Here is a 22,314-nt window from a genome sequence, read left to right on the forward strand (position 1 = left end):
AGAAGCTGGATTTGCTCCTTTAGTTCCTGTTTAATTATATTCTCCAAAGGATTTGGCACAGCCGAGGTGTGCAGGCCAATGTATGAGTCTCTGAGACAAAGGCGCACAATATTTGAGTGTCGCTTTGACATTCAAAAATCGACTCGCAACTCCCTCCCTCGCAACTCTTACTCGAACTTTAGAGAGGATTACTGTGGAATCAGCCCTGAAGTAAATGTCAATAGCTCTCCCAAAACACCGTAAGCCTAAACTGCTCTTGCACTGCAGTGAAATTCCCCAAAGTGCTCGGGTTTAGATTAAAACGAGGAGGTCCGACAAGAGGCGGCTGCATTGACATTCTGAATGAATTCTTCAATCAGCTTGCTCATTTTGGCCTGTTCATAGCAGCGTTCAGATTTGTCACAGGAGCTTAGTAGTTTTCATTTCACTCGGCGAATCAGGTGTTTGCAGCAACTACAGTAACGTGCATCGTTTTAATCTTCTCTTTTGTTTTCAGATTGTTGCAGCCCTCCAGCAGTGTATCCATTACAGTGATTCCTGTGAACGTTTCATGAATGAGACAGCTGATCCAGGGTCAGCAGAGCAGCACAATACTGGTAAGTAAGATGGGTCGTGATGTTGTGATTTTCTCAGCAGTAGTATGTATTCTCTCAGGCGTATCCCAATGCCAATCTTCCCACTCAGTCTCGGTCTTTGTGGGGAACATCAGCACATTTGTGGTAAGGCTGATTTAGTGTGTCCTGCGAAACACCACTCACACTCTCGGGCTAAACTACTCTGTGGGTGCTAAATGTATTTGCACCTAGACTTTGCAGTCATAATTTATTCAGTTTCCTTAATGTCTTAATTTCCTTAATGTAATTTTTTCTCCTGCTGTCATTAAAACAGAGGAGAAAAAAAAGATAAATGTCCTCCTAGCTGGTGTAAATGAGACAATGTAGACATTGTTGTTAAAAAAAAAAAAGCTCTACGAGACGCCTTTAAAAGATTTCAAAGAATTTGGATTTGCTAAGATGATTCGATACTGAATTTAGATCTGATGGAATACTGTGGATGTCCTACACAAGGAATCCGATCCGTTGAAGAAGAGCCTGAGATTTCGTTGAAAGTCATGGAAAAAAACAGGAAGTGGACCTTGCTTGTCATGCTTCTGTGCCCAAGGTCAAGAATGAACGTGCGTGCTTGAGGAAGTGAGCTGCCTCGGCCCACTCATCACGGGGATGGAAGAGATAAATCATAAGCTAACAAAGACCGATGATGTGTTCCTTATGTTTAGTTGAAGTTACTTCTCAGGAGCACAGTTAACCTTCAAGGTCATTACTAAATTCACTTTAACACCTTCGAACGGATGTCAGGAGTTTGGTTTAGACCTGCTCTAGTTGGAAAGTGTCATGAGACAGCTGTTGTTGAGATTTGGCCCCATGTAAATAAATTGAATTGAATTGAATTGAAACACGTGACGTTTGTTATTATTAGTCATCCGATTGCACTTTTGTGGTGAAAATTCAGTAAACAGGAGTGAATACAGTAGGAGATGGGATGTTATCTGAGGACCGTTGAGACTGAACACTTTGACCTTGTCTTGGACGGGTGGAGATACGGTCAACCGACTCCCCCGTCGCTTCTCCTCATAAGAGAAGAAGAGTGTTTTCTGAGCTGTGCTTCCTTGTGATTTTCTGCACCCAACCAGCACTGCAAGGTTTCAGCAGACTTTGTCAGTCACATTCTAGATTATGAATTTATGAATACTAGTTAGCGTATTAGAATATTGCAGAGTTCATTTTTTGCTTTCCTGTTCAACTGAAATCACAGCACAAATGATGAATCCCAATCAGCTCTTCGTCCTTCTGCTTGTGGATGTTCCCTTTGGCCGTATGAGCTGTTTCTACTACTTCACTCCCTCTTAATCTCTTTTCTTAGCTTTTGCTCCTTCCAGGGTTCTCTTATTAAAGTTGGCAATATTTGAACCTCACGGAAACTGGAAATATGATTACAGCAAAAGTTTTCAGCTTTTATTTTCTCTTGATGTTTCAGGTTCAGCCCAGAGGAGTGTTTATACGGCAGAGGAGCTTGAATATGCCTTCTTTGTGCACTCGCTGTGTGTCCTGGGCAAAGTGCTCATCTACACCAACGGGAGAAAACTCTTTCCCATCAAAGTGAGGAAGCGCAAAGGTACAATACCAGACTGCTCTCTAGACTGTTTTAAACACCAAAGCATCCAGGGTATAATTAATTTCTTGTGTAGTTGTTTCTCTAACAACAGCATGAGGTTTGACAGTCGTCAAAGGAATAGTTTGGGTTTTTGGGAAATACGTTTAATCGCTTTTGTAGCAGAGTCGAATACAACCATCATACTGGTCTGGTAAATGTGAAGCTACATTTGTAAAAACAGCAATTTGTTATTTTATGTCATTTATGTGCAGGTTCATTATTTTACACTCGTGCTTTGTTGAGATTAAACATGTCAGACATAAAAATGTAAGTGTTAGTGGACTTTATTTCCCCTTGCTTCCAGTCTTTGCACTAAGCTGAACTAACAGGCTGCAGGTTGTATGTGCATGTTCATATTTACTATAACTTTACGCCAGAAAATCTATAGACAAAATGTCGAATTATTCCTTTGATGACTAAACACTGTAAAGAGCTCGTTACTGCTGTAACGTAACTTTGCTGTTGTTTGATGGTTGTAGTATGTGCTGACCCCTTACTGATGCTGCAAGAAAATAATCTTTACGGCATATAATCTCACAATGGAATGTGTCCAATCAGCGTACAAAAGGTACCACTCCCTCCAGTCCTCCGTTGTTCCCTCCACACCCATCCTAACCACTGATAAAGTTATGTAATGAGTGTAAGATATGTAGGCTGACCATTAAACCCGACTCACTATATACTCTCGAAATACCGTCTGCTTAGTCATTTATCACTCTTCTTCCAAATAAGTCTGGAGACGATCGAATCTCTGACGTCAGAGCCGTTTCTATTGATCGGAAGGCCCACTCTTCTGGGTGGAGGCCTGAAAGTGGGCACCAGGGTGATTTCTCGCCCATGTGTGTCATACTATGTGTCACTTCCTAAACAAGCTGTCAATTGTTTGAAATGTTTCAGAAGATTTTCTTTGTTTTGTTTGACTAGACCTGATTATTTCATCCCAGGCATTATTTCCTAATAATATTTTATCACTTTCTTGTCGTCAGCAGTCAGCTCTCTGTCATAGACACACACAGAGTGAGCTGTGAGAAACTGAAATGTGATTTATTGTCTTTTTTAACATTCAGAGCACATTTTGGCAGATGACGACAATTATTCATCTGTCCTTAGCAACATGTATTACATTATCTGTAAGTCATATGTACATTATATGATGTAGTATAGGGCCGCAACTATTAATTTACATTAATTTTCATTATTGTTTATTTTAATGATCAGTCATCATCACTTTGATTCCATGTATAATGACATAACATCATATTAGTTTTATTAGTTAAACAATTAATTGACTATAGCTGTCAATTAATTTTACCCTAATCAGCATTAAGTGTTTCATGTGGATATGAAGTACACCGTTCAGAGGTTTGGGGTCACCCAGACAATTTTGTGTTTTCCATGAAAAGTCACATTTATTTACCACCATGTGTTGTAAAATGAACAGAAAATATAGTGAAGACCTTCAAACTTTGCTTTCGTCAAAAAATCCTCCATTGGCAGCAATTACAGCATTGCAGACCTTTGGATTGGATTGGCTGGATGGGCACGTCTTGCGTACCATACGGTCAAGCTGCTCCCACAATAGCTCAATGGGGTTTAGATCTGGTGACTGCGCTGGCCACTCCATTACAGAGATAATACCAGCTGCTTGCTTCTTCTCTAAATAGTTCTTGCACAATGTTGAAGTGTGCTTTGGGTCATTGTCCTGCTGTAGGATAAAATTGGCTCCAATCAAGCGCTGTCCACAGGGTAGGGCATGGCGTTGCAAAATGGAGTGATAGCCTTCCTTATTCAAAATCCCTTTTACCCTGAACAAATCTCCCACCTTACCAGCACCAACGCAACCCCAGACCATCACGTTACCCCCACCATGCTTGACAGATGGCGTCAGGCACTCTTCCAGCATCCTTTCAGTTTTTCTGCATCTCACAAATGTTCTTCTGTGTGATCCAAACACCTCAAACTTCGATTCGTCCGTCCATAACACTTTTTTCCAATCTTCCTCTGTCCAATGCCTGTGTTTTTTGCCCATATTAATCTTTTTCTTTTATTGGCCAGTTTCAGATATGGCTTTTTCTTTGCCACTCTGCCCTGAAGACCAGCATCCCGGAGTCGCCTCTTCACTGTAGATGTAGACACTGGCGTTTTGCGGGTACTGTTTAATGAAGCTGCCAGTTGAGGACCTGTGAGGCGTCTATTTCTCAAACTAGAGACTCTAATGTACTTATCTTCTTGCTCAGTTGTGCAGCGGGGCCTCCCACTTCTCTTTCTACTCTGGTTAGAGCCTGTTTGTGCTCTTCTCTGAAGAGAGTAGTACACACAGTTGAAATCCTCAGTTTCTTGGCAATTTCTCGCGTGGAACAGCCTTCATTTCTAAGAACAAGAATAGACTGTCGAGTTTCACATGAAAGTTCTCTTTTTCTGGCCATTTTGAGCGTTTAATCGACCCAACAAATGTGATGCTCCAGATACTCAACATGCTAAAAGGAAGGTCGGTTTTATAGCTTATCTAATTAGCTAAACTGTTTTCAGGTGTGCTAACATTTTGCACACCCTTTGCAAACACACTGTACCATTAGGACACTGGAGTGATAGTTGCTGAAAATGGGCCCCTATACACTTATGTAGATATTGCACCAAAAACCATACATTTGCAGGTAGAATAGTCATTTACCACATTAGCAATGTATAGAGTGTATCTGTGATTAGTTTAAAGTTATTTTCACTGAAAAAAACTGTGATTTTCTTTAAAAAATAAGGAAATTTCTAAGTGACCCCAAACTTTTGAATGGTAGTGTATGTGTGGATTATGATTGAATATAAAATCCCTTCATACGTCCCTGTGAAAGTGTTTTTGACTCTAAACACTTTGTGTCTGTCTTGTTCCAGTTGAAATACAAACAAACGATTAGCTGCATTTTTCCTGATATGAAGCAGTTTTACACACCAGACACTAAAACTCATCCTTGACAATCTGGTGCAAACTATGAACCAAAAGGATCCTGGTCTTCTTCAGTTCATTTTCTTCACAGTGGTGCTCATTATTTTTACTGTCTCCTGTCTAGACACTGATTTACTTCTTAATCACGTCTGTTTCTCAGATCCAGTCAGCCTGACAGACCTGGTTATTATCCTGATCAACATCATGTACCAACACCCCAAACCTTCACACAGTGACTCGTCACGCACAGGTGGGCCCCCACACACCCATACACGGCTATAAAGTAAGTGATTGAGTTTCAACTTCCTCCCTAGTTTCTGTCCAGATTGTGAGTCTGGAATCAGGGACTGAAGGAACATAGTGACCCTCCCTGTAAGGCATAACAGCGCTGCACAGACCATATCCTTTATCTCTTAACCTTGTACTGAGTCATGCAGCCCTACGATATTCTCCTGAAAGTCCTTGCTTTATTGCACCATTCATTCTCATGAATTACACTGCAGCAACTTTGCTGCCAGCGATCAATAGTGTCCCCTACCCTGACTTTGTCAGAGAATCATCTCGTCTTGCTGCAAGTCATTGATTTATATTAATATTTTACCTGCAGTCAGATGGCTATCACCTGCACCACTTGTGATATTAAAAGTACAGAAGAATTATCAGCAAAATGTACTCCAAGTATCAAAGTTACAGAACTTACTGTACAAAATGATAGAAATAGCATCTTAGGCTATTGACAGATATGGTACAGGCAGGGCAGAGTGTCCGGCGACACTGTAAGATGGCATGGCACGCATTTACCTCATCTAAATGATGTCCAAACACAAAGCACATAATATTTCAGTTGGAGAAAAGGTTCTAATTTATTGTTTGTGTGTTCAGACGCCCTGTCGCCCAGTGGTCTGGCCATGGAGGTGCTGTGGATGCTGTGTGAGAGGACAGAGTGTGCAGCAGAGTGTCTCCACCAGACCCCTGTAATGGAGACGCTGCTGGCTCCTGTCGTAGCTCTGCTCAGTGGACAGCAGGTCACACACACACACACACACACATTTTGTGAATGCTGATAGAACAATTTCATTTCATAATGCGCAAACTTGTGTCTGACTGATACACAGACTTTTAGAATATGGCAACTTCAGTCATAACACTTTGACCTGACCATGAACTTGAATTATTCTAATTTTACCTTTGCATGCATAACATTCGCCTTCACCATATTTCTCTAATGTGCATCTAATCCTAATATTGACCATAAATGCAAAGTCTGTAGTCACAAACTTATCCTCACCTCAAGCCCATTACCTCAAGCCTCAAGTTTTTAAGCTCGATTCTAACATCATCATGAATCCTAAAGTGCTAGAATCATGCTGAAACAGACGACACAGAAGAGTAGCTGTTAATTTGTCACAGCAGGAACGTCAAAGTCAGCCTTTCAAAAACTGAAAATATGGAAGCATTCCTGATGAAAATAGAAATACCTTTTGCTTAGTTTCATCATTGTCAGAGTTAATGACATTATTTCAGTATTCAAGACTGAAATTGCACTCTTTTCATCCCTGCTGGGATTCTGCGTGTTTCCGAGTCAGTTGGGTAATTTTCTGTTTATTCTCTACGGTTTTCAGGTTCAATTAAAATCTCCTGCAGCAACACTTACTCTCGTCGCTGACGTTCTGGCTCGCATCGCAAACACTGACAGAGGATTAGCTCTCTTCTTATACGAGAAGAATGTCGCTGTAGCCCACACTGAGAGGTGAGACAGTGTGATTGAATTATGATTAAATGCACGGTGTCATTTTGTATCTTTCATGGCAATGAATAAATTACATTTTTATAGCAAGAAGACTTCAGTGCAAAGTTAAGTTTGCATAACAAATCCTCCTGATTCTGCACAGAAAGCAGATTAGACCCGAGGATGTTGCTGGTTTGTCGCTCACTGTGATTATATCTTTGATCTACTCAAACTCAAACTGTGTTTTATTAAAGATACTCTGGGTCACTCAGGCGTCAAGTTACTTTGGCCTTGTGCTTCGATTGGCTGTCCCTGACCAGCCTGTGTCCATCTGTCCGACATTAACTGTCGAGGGCAAAACTTTGTTTAGACTAATGTTCTGATTTATTGTCAGGCTCTTGAGGCTTTTGATGAGTCACATGACAGAAAGTAAAAGTCACATGTTGTTTCAATTTGTGCTTTAGCTAAAGGTTCTTAAGTCGTATCCATGGCAACAGCATTTCTGTCGCCTTTAGCAAAGCATCATGTGTATAGACAGCTGCTCAAATCACACAAACGTCCCGCTGTGTATGCGTTTTCAATTTATTAACTGTATCTTCACTGACTGATCATTTCCCAGCCTGTTTGTGAGCTTCGTGTTCCCCTCACTCACTATGGTGGGCAGGGAAATAAAATCAGTTAATCAATAAATACAAACACTGTTGATATCTTCCTGTGGAGCAGACATGAAAAATATTTTGGTTCAGTAAATGTCTCTCGTCAGCCAGCCTGGTGAAGGCAGTTTGGCTGCCCATCATAAATCAGCCTTTAGTCGTTCATTAATTCTGCGCCTCCTCTGAGAAATATGCTGTAAAAATGAGCATGTAAGAGACTAATCACCACGTCTCTTGTAAGTCAGGGAACAACGCAACAAACAGTCACGAAGCAATGTGCTAGAATGGATGTGACATGTGAAAAAGGAATTAAAGCACGACAAAAGTCACGTGAGCTGCCTTGGTCCCCTGTGTACTTTGTGATCTTTCATCGCATGAAAACATGTCTATTTTGTATGTTTTCTCAACATATTTTTCTGTGCGTCCCTTCACCTCTGCAGAACCTGCGCTGCACATGTCGTTGTTCAGTTCACCCTCAGGCTGCTGGATAAAGAGCTGTCGTCACTGAGCGACTCGGACGTGTCCCATATGTTATGTGGAGCCTTCATCTTTGTCTGTAGGCAGATATACAACACCTGTGAGGGTTTACAGGTCCTCCGACCCTACGGCCTGCACAAGGCTGTAGCCGCTGCCTGGAAAAAGGTACCTTTCTCAACAGAACACTGGTCAAACGTGTTTTTTTTTAGCTTGAATGTCTTAGACTTCCCCTCAGATTTTGAGTGGTTAAAGAGTAGACTTTAGATAAGTAATAAAGTGCACTGCTTGACCACTCTGCCCATAAAAACATATCTGAGTCTTTTCTATCTGTTGGAGGGGTGTCCATGTCTGACGATCAGTTTCAGTGGTTGGAATCCTCCTGTCATGTTTCATTTGCTTCATGAATGCAGTATTCACTCCTCTACGATCCTCGCAAATGGAGGGAATTAACCAACCATCGTAATCTGATTCAGTTCATTTTCAAAAACTGCTTTTGTTGCAACAAAGCATCAAAATCAGAAAACAGAGAAAAAAAGAAAAGAAAGAAAAAAGCAAACAGAGAATCGAATTTGAAACCAAAACTCAAACCAACTCTACAAGAGGAAACATGGAAAAGACGAGCAGTGCAACCGCCACCGAGACATGAATGACATCTCCAACCTTTACATCTCATTAATGTCTCAACGGTAGATTTCTGTAAATAGAACACACAGTCACGTCTTACGAATCTTACAGATAACAGCGAGGAATCAAAAATTAACTTGTATGAAACATTTTGGAATCAGTCCAAAACATTTCTCCACTCGCTTCCTCCTGTCTTTCAGCAGTATTTGTTAAATATTAATTAATACGCTGGTCGTACACTGGACAGCATGTGCTGTACGATGTCCCAAATCCAAGTCCACATCAGTTTGCATAGTGTTGCATTTTATAACTGCAGCCTCAGTCCTCAGTCCACTTGCTACAAGCATACGCCTGCTTGGCCCCTGAGGTTTGTGGGAGGCATCTTATGGAGGCGTGTGGTTTGAATTAGTTCACGTTAGCAGTTACAGATTTGATGGATTAGACAGCCAGTCAGTTTTGTGCCAAACGTCAGATGGTGCAAGAAGGTTTATGACCTTCTGGAACTTTCTTAATAAATAAACAGTCCATTTAGAGTAATAAATTCAGTCTCTTAGAGTAGTTTTCAGTGCATTCATTTAGTTGGTTCAAACTGTTGGCTCTTTGGAGCTGCACTTTTCCTGATTATTGCTGTCCTTTATTCCATTAGGATGAAATGGACAACAATTATCTATTGTGTATGATTAAATGATCAATTGTAAATCATTTGCAATATCAAGATGAAAGTAAAAAGACAGAAAAGCAATTTATGAAATCATGATTCATGATTCAGTGTAAACCTGTAAGGCTTAGATTAATTTAAATTAGAATAAAAAACAGCATGATGTGAATGAGACATTAGAGAATTCAGACTCAACAGACTCATACGCATGAAGTGAAAATATCCTTTCCCCTTCTTCCTCTCTAGACCAGCATCTTGTCAGAAAGGGTTCCGACCCCGGTACCTGGAGCCACTGCTGGAGCATCCACCCAGGAGCTGCAGAACACGTGAGGCTACACACACATTCAAGACTTCTGATAGGAATCAAACTGCTTTTGACATGTAATTTAAAAACTACTTTAGTAAGCTTGTTCCCTTGTCAGATATGTTGTAAACTTACCAAATGCTTTTGAACAAGTTTACTTGCAGTAGGAGATATGTGAAGTGTCTGCAAACACCATAATTAACACAACATGCTGTGTGTGCATTAGTAAAACCTCTGTCTCAGGTGCTGTGAACTAAACACCAACACAAATGAAGATGTTGAGTAATAACAGCCTCTTGTTCACATAACAAGCACTCGCACTCCACTCACGCGGCAGATTCAAGACGTTGACCTGAATTACAGTTCAATTACAATGTGGTTCTTGATTGCCAAGATACCATAAAATCTGGTTGTATTTATTGAAGTCCACCGTTAATCTAACGTTAACACGTGCGATGCAATGCAACTGATCTCCCATCTACTGTAGAGTAACTGCATGCACAGCACGTAGTACATGAGCGCATACATAATTGAGATGTACTTCCGTTATTTAAGAATTTTCTAATGACAACACAGTGAACAATGTCCTCCCATAACAAGGATACTGTAGTTTTGCTGTTTGCACAGATTAACTGCTGCAATGTTCCTACCTCCACCCAAAGCAAATTACATATCACAGCTGAGCTAAATACCAGAGTGTCTGCCAAAGTAGATTTCTTAGTGCTACACGTTTACCTTATGCCAATAAAAAGTGAAGGCAAACTGTTAAGTATGAACTGGGTGAAGTTAACTTCAGCCACAACTTTTATGGGAGCAAAAATTTAACTTATTCAAGCAGTCAGTGTTTTCAGGGAGGCTGCCATGGAAGCTCCTGCTACCATTGTGATGAGTTAACACAACAAACAAACAAAAAAATAGTGTAAGTAAGGAGCTCAAATCTCTCAAAGAAGCAATAAATGCGGGGAAACTGACCACAAATACTTCAGGCGTGGTCAGCGTTTCTCAGCCAAGAAGCTTGTTTACCAGCTGTACATTTTCCCAGCTGTTTACCTGTGTGATTGAAGACGGTGTGTCTTCCCTTGACTTCAGGCTCATCTGGGAGGAGACGCTATTGGACAGCCTGCTGAACTTTGCTGCAACTCCTAAAGGCCTGCTGCTGCTCCAGCAGACAGGAGCCATCAACGAGTGCGTCTCGTACATGTTCTCTCGCTTTACTAAAAAACTGCAGGTAATACTGTGCTGTAATGCACCACAAGCATAACTGGTTAGAATCAGTTTGTTCCTTTTACATTTTGATTTCCTTCATCACTTTTATATGTTTACACCCAGCTTGCCAGGTGTGTTGCAGTCCAGCGTGATCTAATTAATGGTTTTTCTATCCTTTAATTATAGATTGCAGGTTCACGGAGCCAAATGCTTTTTACATTTACACACACGTGCACACCTGAAAGCTGCCCAAACCAAATGCAGTTAATCACTGAAAGTCCCCAGCGAGCGGATCGGGGATCCACTGACTTGCTCAAGGGCACCTCGGCTGTGGTACTTTGGGAGCAGCAGAAACAACAGACAGACATCCGTCCTCACATGCTTAAAGTTGTGAAATGGTCACAGTCTGGTTAGGTGTAGGAAAAGATCATGGTTTAGTTAAAATAACTATGTTGTTTACATTAAGGTGCGTTTGTTTGGCAGAATCCAAATGTGTGGACTTCGCTGCTGTTTCACGCTCGCAGACTCTTTGCAGGTGCGTTCTGGGGAAGTCTGCAAGTTCTGAGGGCTGTCCAAACCATCCAGGGCCTCGACTGGACTTCCTGCAGACTTCCAGGGAGTCTGCTTGTGATGCAGTCTTTAACAGACTGCAGTGAAATAATTACCCACAGTTCATTGCAACACAGCAAAACACAAATCAGATCTCCTGATGGTGGAGAACAGAACAGAACTTTACAGTACCTTCATCACCTGACTTCCTCCTTGGAGTCCACAACTAGATGTTGCCGCCTAACAATAAATGTAAATATGGGTCACGCTATGTTAAGGAAATCAACATGTTAAAGTCACTTAGCTGTAAAAGTACTAATTTCAAGTTAAACTGTAAGCTGGTCACATTCATCTGCCGTAACACCCTCATATCAATCACACAATTTCTGCAGAAATGCTGATAAGGGATGACGTTGATATGAAACGGTTTCAATACCTTTATGGACACCCTGGAAGATTTAATGTTGGTTGTGACTCAGTTTTTAAACCCTCTCCATAGCATCAGTGGCAAAGTAATATTATGCTATTTAATGCATTCTTTGCCACTATGACTTGAATTACAGCCAGCAATGAAGCCAGATTATGAAAAATAGTGATTACACACAGACTGCATTGACTACATTAAATTACATTGAATTAAAATGTTAATATTTCATCTGGCTTGAAGAAACACAAATCTAGAGTAGCTGTTTGTTAATACACGTAGATGTAAGTTGTGCAGTTGTGTGTTTTATCTGATGAGAAAAAGAAATCACAAAACTTTTATGTACACAAGCGTAGATTTGGGGATGACTCCCTCACAGACTGAATGTTTGCAATGCATAGAGTATTTCTAGGCTTTTGTATTCTATAATGTGTGATCCTACTGAACATAATCCTTCTTAAAGACTTTTATTCATTCTGTTGGCCTGTGTCATCAGTATCCCTAATTCATTCTGCAGAGGATGTGGTAATTTGTTGCTCCCGCTCCTCCTCAAGGCCACAGTCATTTTTCCTGAAGACTGTTCAGTATTCACCAACAGCCTGGAGGCCGTTACATGCTGCTACTCCCACACTGACTCCAACTTATTAATCCCTGGGCTCTGCATATGCCTCACATACATAGTATTGTCTGCCATTCATATGGTAAACCTTGGCTAATCCCCCGTGGGCTTCATTTACTGCCATTGTTTACACACTCATGTAATTGCATCTCTCGTTTGGCATTTCACTTTAATTATGGTATGTAATTATATTTTGTCTGTTTTTAGTTGTGACATTGTGTTGTAATTAATGAAGGGCCTGCACACTCCAAAATCAATTTGCAATTTGATTTCTCCTCAGGATTCTCACAGTGTCATGACAGAGTTTGGATGCTGAATCGCAAGCGGCAAATTTACAATTCGTTTTCCTCAGATATAAAGCTTGTCCCTCTTGAAATTCATGTCCTTCCTTTGTCTACATTAATTCTTTATTTGTCTGTCCTGTCCCAACCTTGACTTACGTGAGCCAAAGCTAAAAAGATAAAAGGTAAAGTACTGGAATATTTCCGTGGATTATGGGGTTTCTGTGTGTGTTTTCTGCAGGTGAGCCGCTGTGAGAAGTTTGGATATGGTGTGATGGTGACACAGGTGGCAGCCACTGCTCCAGGGGTGGCAGCTTTGCACAGTTCAGGTACAAAAAAGCACTAACTTGCACAAACACTTAACAGCTGTGTTGCTTAAGGCTTGTATTTCGAGTTGTTTTTAGCGTCGTCGATATGAAGCAGGCAACAAGCTGCCCAGGGAGCAACATTTTTTTCCACATTATTTCCGACAGGATAAGTGGATGAAGAAAGAGACAGAAGAGGTGTTAGCTGTCACATTTTTGTAAGGATTGAGACAGTATGTGGTTTGAGCAGCTGACTGACAAGAGATGTAAATCAGATGTAAATTTCTCTTTTAGACAGATATCATTTCCAAGGTTTTGTAGTAAATCATACCTGAATACATTCTATATTTCAGGCATATGTTAATGCTGTGTGGAAAGGAGGACTAGATTTCCTCCTTTCTTCTCTCTCCTACCATATGTCCTGTCTGTCTCTGCTGTTTCCTCTCAGCAAAACCTAGAATACCAAGATTAAGAACCTTTTGTAATACTGCAAACAGAAAAGAACAGAAGGCAAATAGAAGTTTTGCAGCACGAAATTTGTGAGATATATCCATATGGCCAGATATGCTAACCAGCTAGCTGTGGCTCGTCCTGTCTCATATGTTTGTCTGAAGACAGAGGCGACAGCTTGATAACCCCCCCAATAACTGAAGCTGCGAGATGTTTCCCAAGCTCTCTTAGCCTTCAGTTTAATTAATAAACAATTCAAAATCTCAACATTGTAAGAAAGGAAGTTTCTCTCTTTAACCAAAATAAGACAAATCCATACTGAAACCACGGGCTTGATGTTGCGCTGCAGGTTTCGTGCGGGCGCTGGTGGTAGAGCTGTGGTCTGATCTTGAGTGCGGCAGCGAAGACGTCAGGGTGGTCCGGCCCAAGCCCACGCCCATGGACCCCATAGACAGAAGCTGCCTCAAGGTATTTTGTGTGTGTGTGTTTGAACTGATTGAGCTTTAGCTGAGACACGTAAGGATAGATTTTCAGTCGAACAGAGCTGTGGTCCCTGGTTACTCTCTGTGTTTTAAGCCTTGAGAACTGTTCCTCCTTGCGTGAAGCCACATTTTTAGATTTGGCACCAACCTGGACAGGATTTACAGGTTCAGTCCAGGACAGACTCAGACTTTGAGTTGAAGCTCTAGTGTGTGTCAGTATGTATGTGTGTGCTGCTGGCCTCTGACAGGAGCCAAGTCGTCTCTCTCAGTGAAGCTAGCCAAGTGAATACGGACAACCAGTGAAGTGTGAACTGTGGCCTGCCACTGGTGACTTTAAAGCCTGCCTTATCAGCGGGTCAGCCGCCAGGTTACATACATACAGACAGACCTTGAAGTCTACCCCGGCCAGCACAGAGGCAACAGAGCTCCAGAACTGAGTTTGCCTTGGAAACCGATGAAATGTGCAGTTAAAAAATATGTCTGAGGAAGTTTTGTGTTTTGACTGAGGGATGGATCATATTTTCACCTTACCTGTGAGTTTAGATTTGCTCAGTATGTTGTGTTGGAATACATTAAAAACACAAATAGACAGACAGGCAGTAAAACGTGTAACAGTCTGTAATTCATCTTTCAAACAAGCAGAAGAAGCTCGGTAATGCATTACCAGCATTACCAATGCATTACCAGGATCAATAAAGTATCTATCTATCTATCTATCTATCTATCTATCTATCTATCTATACACCATGTTTGCATATTATTTTACAATTACAATAAAAAAAAAAAACCAAACAAAAAAGATTTGTTTATATTATATATTATATGTATATGTGAGCTTTAGCTCTTCTGTTCTGTTTAGTCTGTGCCTTTTTCTTTCAGTTTTTCTCAGGTTTGCTTTGTTTTTGCATCATTTTAAGTTCTCATCACAGACAGTTCTTATGCTGGACATCAACATGAACTGGCCAGTTCAGCCTCATCTTCCTATCTGTGTAGTATTTATATTTTATTTAAAGGTTAATTTCACTGGAATGTGCACAGTTGCTTAACCAACCCTTTGACTGGTATTTCTGCCAACCCTTTCAGGTATTTTTTAGAAAGCACACACCACATTTTAGTAAAATAAAAACTAAATAGATGGCATGAATTATATTAAAAGTTCACTCCTGGTGAGGATCGTCAGCAGTGAGCGCGAGTGCTCGATCACTCTTCAATTCCAAACTTTTAAAAAAAAATGATCCCAACCATGACCAGTTGTGACTTTTGAGTTGATCTCTAATTTCAGTCTTTACCCTCAAAGTGTCTGTCTGCCTGTCTCACTGTCTCTCTACAGTCCTTCCTGTCCTTGGTCAACCTGCTCTCCTCCTCCCAGTCGGTGTGGGAGCTCCTGGGCCGACAGCCTCTGGCCAACAAGGGTGAATACACCCTGAGAGAGATGCCAAGCTCCATTCCTGTGAGTGTTTTTCACTCCATGTAATCCACACTCAGTGCAGTGCCTCTTTCAGCCATTTGAGGGCATGTTTGCACTTTTTCATTTTGTCTTCCACCACCACCCACGTATTTGTTTTGCCTCACAACGTCCTCCTCCTAAACCCCCGACACCCTGTGCCTGATGTACATTTTTCACCTTACATCATAAATACCCACATTGTTTTCTTTTTTGCAGCCATAACTGCAGTATTTGTTTTCACAGCCTCTCATTTTACTCCACAGGACTTGATTGACAGGCTTATTGCTGTGAATTCAGATGCGAAGATTAATTCCCTGTTCCACTATGAGCAGTCTCACACATTCGGCCTGAGGTGAGATTGATATTTTTTTCCATGTTACTTAACATTAGTGGGGAAGCACATGGTATCAGATTAACACCTGGTGATTGAGCACACGTATGCATACACACACACACACACACTTACATACACATACACGCACACACTTCAGCCTCTGGCAGTAGCAGAGTGACATGGTTCTTTATACTTTGATTACCCAGTACTGAAAGGCTGATGAAAGGATTTCTCTGGATAAGAGAGAAGTAAGCTGGGCCCTCTGTGTGTGCGTGTGTGTGTGTGTGTATTTCTATATTTATGAGGAACAGAAATCATAAGTGCAAAGGGTTATGAAGGAAGGGAAGAAATTCCTCTAAAATGAAAAGCTATCCTCAGTTTTGTGTTCAGCTTATGGGTGGGGTTGCAATACAAGCTAGTACTGCAATAATATACTGTAAAATGCCAACAACTTAACATCTGTCTGAGAAAAGTTCCGCATTACAGCTTAAAGGTTATGTTAGGTTTGTTGCTGAGGTTAATGTGGTGCAGGATAGAAATGGCTAAATGGCTTTTGTGTGGAGGAGACAGAAAGCAATCTGTGCAAGAGATTGTCTTTACATTCACAGGTGCGACAGCGTCTCAGTTGCATTTGCAGTGTTCTGGTGGCTGCTGTGCATTCCTTTGGCTTTTTTCAAGGCTTTCTGAATCACAATAGCTCTGACTTGTTTGGAGCCCTGCTGACTCACTCACTCTGTCTGTGCCTTCAGTCAGCCTACTCCTATTAACATCCAGAAGCCAAGTGAAAGGAACAGGATTCTCTATTCCTTTGCCTCCCAGACTGATGGACTTAAGCAACAAACGCTGATTCCCTTTGCGTTGCTAAATATAGCATTTTACCTTCAGTGAGTCAAGTTATGCCATTTTGAGGTATAAGATTTGGTTAGGTTGTTGGTTTAAGGCAAGTATACTCAGTAAATCTGCTCGGTTAAATTTTGCCCACAGCAAATTCTGTGCTTGAAGGTTCCACACAGCTGATTTCATCTCATCTTCAAGCCTAAGCAGACACACATAACACAAGGCTTCCCTGTGTTATATACCGTTTCTGTGGGTGTGCTGCTCTCCTACACAGATGATGTTTGAACACATCCTTCTTAACACAGAATTACCCACAATACAGTCATACACATTTACATTCGATTTTCTGATTATCCATAGCTTGAAGGGCTATGGCAGCAGTGTACAGGGATTGTGCCTTATTGATCCCAGAGGGGGTATTGCATCAGTAAAGCATGTACTTCACACAAGGACACTGCAGTGATTAATCAACAATGTGTCAAAAGAAATAAGACTTAAAATGCAAAATGAAGCGAACAGAAGAGCTCAAAAATGGGCCAAGACACGAAGGGTTATGAAGGTTGTGCTTGCATTGTCTAACAGGTCTATTTATGCAAAATAAATTCCCATTAAATTTCCAAACCATTACTTATTTACACATCCAGTTGTTAAACAGTCTATTCATTAACATTTGCCCTGTAAAGCCCACTTTTCTGCTTCATTAGGGCCACATGAGTGTGGTTAGATAAGGTTGGACTGAGAGCGGCTTGGCAACATGGGCAAACAGCTCACAACAGTCATCACACTTTGAATCAAATGTTGCTCAAACCTGATTGGTGCATATCAGTATATGACATCACCTCTGTCTAACTGAAGCTGGACAACTTCCAGCCACTGAGAAAACAGGCAAGAAACACCACAGACACAAATCTGTCATGTGAAACAGCCGAAACTTTGGCAGAAACCGTGCGTTCCTGTGAACCCCATCGCTCACTGACAGGGTTGCAGTCAGTGTGGCGAATAACGTGGGGATGGATGGTCGAGAACACTTCACTGCAGATTAGCAGAACACGCAGCAGACATGTTAGAAGCCAAATCATCAGAAGAAGAAGAGCTAGCTGCGGCCATGTATTAAGACTCCTGATGCAAGCGACTGACTGTTGTATTATGAGCTCATAGATGAAGTCATCTGGTCAGATTTTGGTCTTTTACGAGAATTTTCTGCTGTGTTTAACTGCTTTAGGTTAGGTTAGACTGATTGCTTTATAGGCTAGACTGATTGACTTAGTTTGTATTTAGTGGAGGACAGCGCCCCCTGCAGCATGAAGGTCAGTAACATTCTGCAGTGAAGTTAATAGATTCCCTTTTGAAATTCAAGGTTGCTTTGTGTGAAGAAAAAGTAAATAATGGCCTTATTATCATGGCTGCATGATGGAAAACAAGACCACCGACCCCACATTGATCCACCTCAGGGTCACGCAATCTCACATGTTATGCATTGGTCTTGTTTTAGTGATGTAGCGGTGCTAATAATTCTCAGCTTTAAAAGCCCTTGTTATCAAGACTGCATGATTGAAAATGACCATTGACCCCACGCTGGTCTATTTCAGGGTCAAACAATCACGCACAATATGCACTGGGCTTGTTTTTAATAATGCCTGGCTTTTTGTACTCTAACAAAGCAGTGCACCTTCACTTTTTAGGGGAAATGTATTTCCTTCCTTGTGGCATTATTCTACCCGTGCGTTGTGAGCTCATGCTTGTGTTTCATCACTGTCAGATCCAAGTACTGTAGCTGTTTCTCCTCCACTGTGTGATTGTTTTTCCATTTGTATTAAACAGAGTCACGAGTGGCATCAAAAAATCATCAAATCTGACTCTCTGAATCCTGCAGATACTCCTTCCAGATGCTTGATACTGCAGATTTTGCATATATTTTTGTATTTTCCTCTGAGACATGAAGTTGGTTAGAAAAAGGAGCTCCAATTATGCTGACAACCTGGCAAACAAATGTCTGATGTCTGATTAACACTCTTTGTTCTTTGTATATACATCACTGATAAATAAATGGCAAAGAAGTTGCATGAAGAGCCAAAAAGAAAAAAACTTATTATTTTGTGCTAAGCTTAGTATCAATACCAAATAATGCCATTGTTCTCAACTGAGCAGGTGCGTTCACAAGGTTTAAAGGTACATGAACGTACAATTCAACGCCTCTTGAATATCCAACCGGGCCTGATGGAAGGGGGTGGGATTTTTTGGGGTTTTATACTTTCAAAATCTTGCTTCTGTTGCTCATTTCTCCAACTTTACCAACCTCAGCTTTAAGACTTTAGCTGTTTAGCTGTTGTTTAGCTTCACTTTGGCTCAGTGTAAACCCTGAGAGACACAAAGCTGGCTTCACCTCAGGTCAAACACAGACAATCACATGGGCTCTGACACAACCACAGTGGACTGGGGAGTGAACAGACTCAGGGCCCAATAGTTTGCACTTGTTGATCTGCCACAGGCTCCAGGTTGTTGTTCTGTTCGAATGTGTTTTCCCCCGATGTCTCTTTCCTCAAATGGAACAAACAAAAAGTTAGTGTGTTGTTTTCAAGAGTATATGTGTTTGCTTATAAAAATACTTCGTCTGGAAACTGAGTGATATTCAAGTTTGAAAAGATGCTTTAGTAGGAAAAAATATGCTAATTGGGTGTATTTTAAACTAGTTTGGCATAAGTCAAGGTTGAAGTAGGTGTATATTTGCTCCCTGACTCTACTTTTGTGCTGAAGGTCCTCATATCCAGTGAGGCGCCCTGCTTGTTGAAATGAGTCACAGATATAATAGTGAGCTCAGTAATTTACTGTAGTTTTTTGTAAAGATTACTCAAACAGAAGTATTAGTTCATTTACTGGGTTTTGTTTTCAGCTGCAGACTGGCTGTAATAGATTAATGTGTCATTGTCACCCAGTGCTCATTGTAGTGCTTTTAATTTCTTTTTTGGACAACAGTGGAGCTCAATGGCAACGAGTAAGAGGACAAGCTTTAGGTACACAGACAATACTTGTTAGTAGGATCAGTTCATGTTTTTTTCATGGGATTTGTTGACATTAGCCATCAGTATTATCTAAGCTGCTATACTCCAGCAGTACATTGCAGCTGTTGACTCTTTATAGGAGAGGCTTTCTAACACATTCAGTGCAGGTTTAATCACCAGCACGTCTGTCAAGCAAACACGCATTCCTGAAGTGCAGCCCTCCTGACAAAAAACGAAGCCACAATTTCCACCCCTCTTGATCTTCACTTGCTAATGAGAGCTAAAATCCCTGAGTCCTTTTCCTTGTTGCTAAAAGCCTCTGTCATGGCAACCAGCACTCTCTCTCCCCGTCTGAGCTGTTTGGAAGCCTTTATTCTTCTCTCTCAGTCACTGATGGCTCTGAACACATCAAGTGAGTGTGCTGGTGCAGAACTTCACACGTGATTTGATTTCCACCAAGCAGGACAGACATTATTATGAATCTGGTCAGAGTACGTAAAAATATATCAGCAATTAGACGAGGAAAAGACACACTGACAGCAAATCTTGTCAACACTGACCACCTGTGCAGGAACATATGCACACACTACCAGACGCCATGACTGGTAGTGGAATCTGACCTTTTCAGTCCTGAGCTGGTCCACTTTCTTACGTGGTCCTAAATCGGCCACGTACCTGAACCCCTCTGATGTGAACGCTGTGTGAAAAGTCAGGCCAGAATTTATGTGCTTCTTCTCCCACTGAGCATGCTCACATCAGTTACATCGTTATTCAGAAACTGTCAACAGTGGTGGACTCCACCAGCTATGGAGAATCTCAAATATGCAGAATCTCGACAACTGGGAGACAGGAAGTTTCAAACCTAATAGATACGTGGAAAAATGCTTCAGTCAAAGCTATTTTTTGCCTTCTTGCCCACAGCCTGAAAAGCTGATGGACTGTCACTGTTACCACAGCAAACATTTCAGGCAGTGAATGCATGCACCGCCGTTATTCATTCTGATGATGGTCTGTTGTTGCCAGTAATGTTTTCAGCTTTTCAGGAGCATGCTTGTTGTAAACGTGGGGTCACATGAATATCAAAATGACAAATAACAACCTGTGATCACAACACCGATGTGAATATTTGCAGAAGTCAGTACACTGAATACGTTTGGGTTTTGGACTGGAGAGCAAACAATGAATTGAGAAAAGTATTGGCAGATGTATTAATAGCGATTATTTATTATCATTAGTTGTTATTATCATTAGCTGCACCCGTAAAATGAACATTCTTACAAAACTACTTTCTACTGCTACAGTCTGAAGCTTGCCATTCAGATCAGGTAAACTAAACCAAAAAAACCCCTTGACTGGACAGCCGGTCTTCAGCGGACTTGATAAAAGAAGGCAAAAGAGACACACTGGGAGCAGACCTGCTTCTCCCCAGCTTCGTTTCAAACAGAGCGAGGTCAGAAGGCCTGACAGACTCTCAGCCTCTTGCTGAGCTGCTGTCAGAATGACTGAGTGAAGCTGTCAGTCAAACAGGAGTCCAGGCATCTGTCCATGCAGCACATCAGGAGACGAGGCAGCTGCTTAAAAGGAGAGATGTGTTTCCCAAGGACAAACGTACACGACGCACCAGACAACATGCAGAGCTCAACACCGCCGCTTGTACGTCGGTATGAGAACACGCACGATTAGAAACTGAAATGTCATTTTGTAAAAAGCTGCATCAGCGTTGTTTTAACAGCCCTTTAAATGTGTAAAAATAACCCTGACATTTCTGTTCATTTCTTTGTGCATTTGTTATTTTTCGGTCTTGTTTGAAAAAAAAAAGTGACAAATGATTAGAAGTGATGAGGAACTTGTCCACATGCACAAAACTGTCTGAAATTACAGTAATATCACCATGCATGTGCAAAGTGTGGGTTACCTAAACTGATTTAAACACTTGAATGACCTTTTGTCCTATCTGCAGAGAACAGCAAAAGACAGTCTGAGACCAGGTTATTGATTAATACACAGGCAGAAGCAGCTGAATCATCTGAGCCGTGTATTGTTGCTTGGCCTGTTTTAGTGCTGCCCCCTTCAGGTCCATTAGCCGACTAATGGCTCGTTCTGTTCCTGGTCAACTGAGAAATGTGTTATCTTTTATGGGCTTTTTATAGGCAATTGGTGATTAGTCTTAATGAAAATAGATAGTTACATTGCTGATAATCACACAATATTTCCAAATACATCAATTATTAATGGATTTCTGTTGAATGAATGGAAAACCGCCACAGGTTTTTAGGACTCAATTAAAAGAAACACTGTGGTTTGGCCTTATATACATACACATATAGAAGTTAATCTCACTCTCATGTCTGCATTAAGCATAAAGACTGAGCCAGGAGGTGAGACTGGACGCAAGGCAGGAAACAAAACCACTGCAGCATGTTAATGTGTTATGTCATGCTCGTTCAAACCATACACAAACAGAAATGTAAATGAAAGCTGTGCGCTGACTCTCTGGAGTCATTTCACCGAGAGGTCAGATAAACAGATATGTTTGTAAAGTAGTTACAGCACATAACATAAGTCTAAAACCAACAACCTACACATTTCTGCTGCCAGATCAATTAAAACGTGTAAATTAGTGCGTTTTAGACGTGCAGGTTTACATCATTTTTCACTTTGACAGACACTCTACATGTAGCTTTTTCCTCCTGCTTCCTGTTGTACTTAGCATACAGATGTGAGCGTGGTACTGATCTTCCCATCTAACTCTTAGCAACAAAGTAAATATAGCAGTTCCCAAAATGC

General features: G+C 41.2%; 1 protein-coding gene across 1 annotated transcript in view; it reads left to right on the forward strand.

Moving 5' to 3' along the window:
• tbc1d32 (TBC1 domain family, member 32) overlaps positions 1-22,314 on the forward strand; it is a 55,365-nt gene that overhangs the window by 4,532 nt on the left and 28,519 nt on the right. Inside the window, exons 12-23 of the mRNA XM_046372847.1 lie at positions 497-596; positions 2,035-2,172; positions 5,310-5,399; positions 6,032-6,174; positions 6,772-6,899; positions 7,972-8,173; positions 9,537-9,616; positions 10,684-10,822; positions 12,915-13,002; positions 13,778-13,896; positions 15,241-15,360; positions 15,621-15,709. Of these exons, the coding sequence (XP_046228803.1) occupies positions 497-596; positions 2,035-2,172; positions 5,310-5,399; positions 6,032-6,174; positions 6,772-6,899; positions 7,972-8,173; positions 9,537-9,616; positions 10,684-10,822; positions 12,915-13,002; positions 13,778-13,896; positions 15,241-15,360; positions 15,621-15,709 (1,436 nt within the window). The remainder of the gene's footprint in view (positions 1-496; positions 597-2,034; positions 2,173-5,309; positions 5,400-6,031; positions 6,175-6,771; positions 6,900-7,971; positions 8,174-9,536; positions 9,617-10,683; positions 10,823-12,914; positions 13,003-13,777; positions 13,897-15,240; positions 15,361-15,620; positions 15,710-22,314) is intronic.

Source organism: Scatophagus argus, chromosome 19 (assembly GCF_020382885.2).
Source record: "Scatophagus argus isolate fScaArg1 chromosome 19, fScaArg1.pri, whole genome shotgun sequence".
Lineage (NCBI taxonomy): Eukaryota > Metazoa > Chordata > Actinopteri > Scatophagidae > Scatophagus > Scatophagus argus.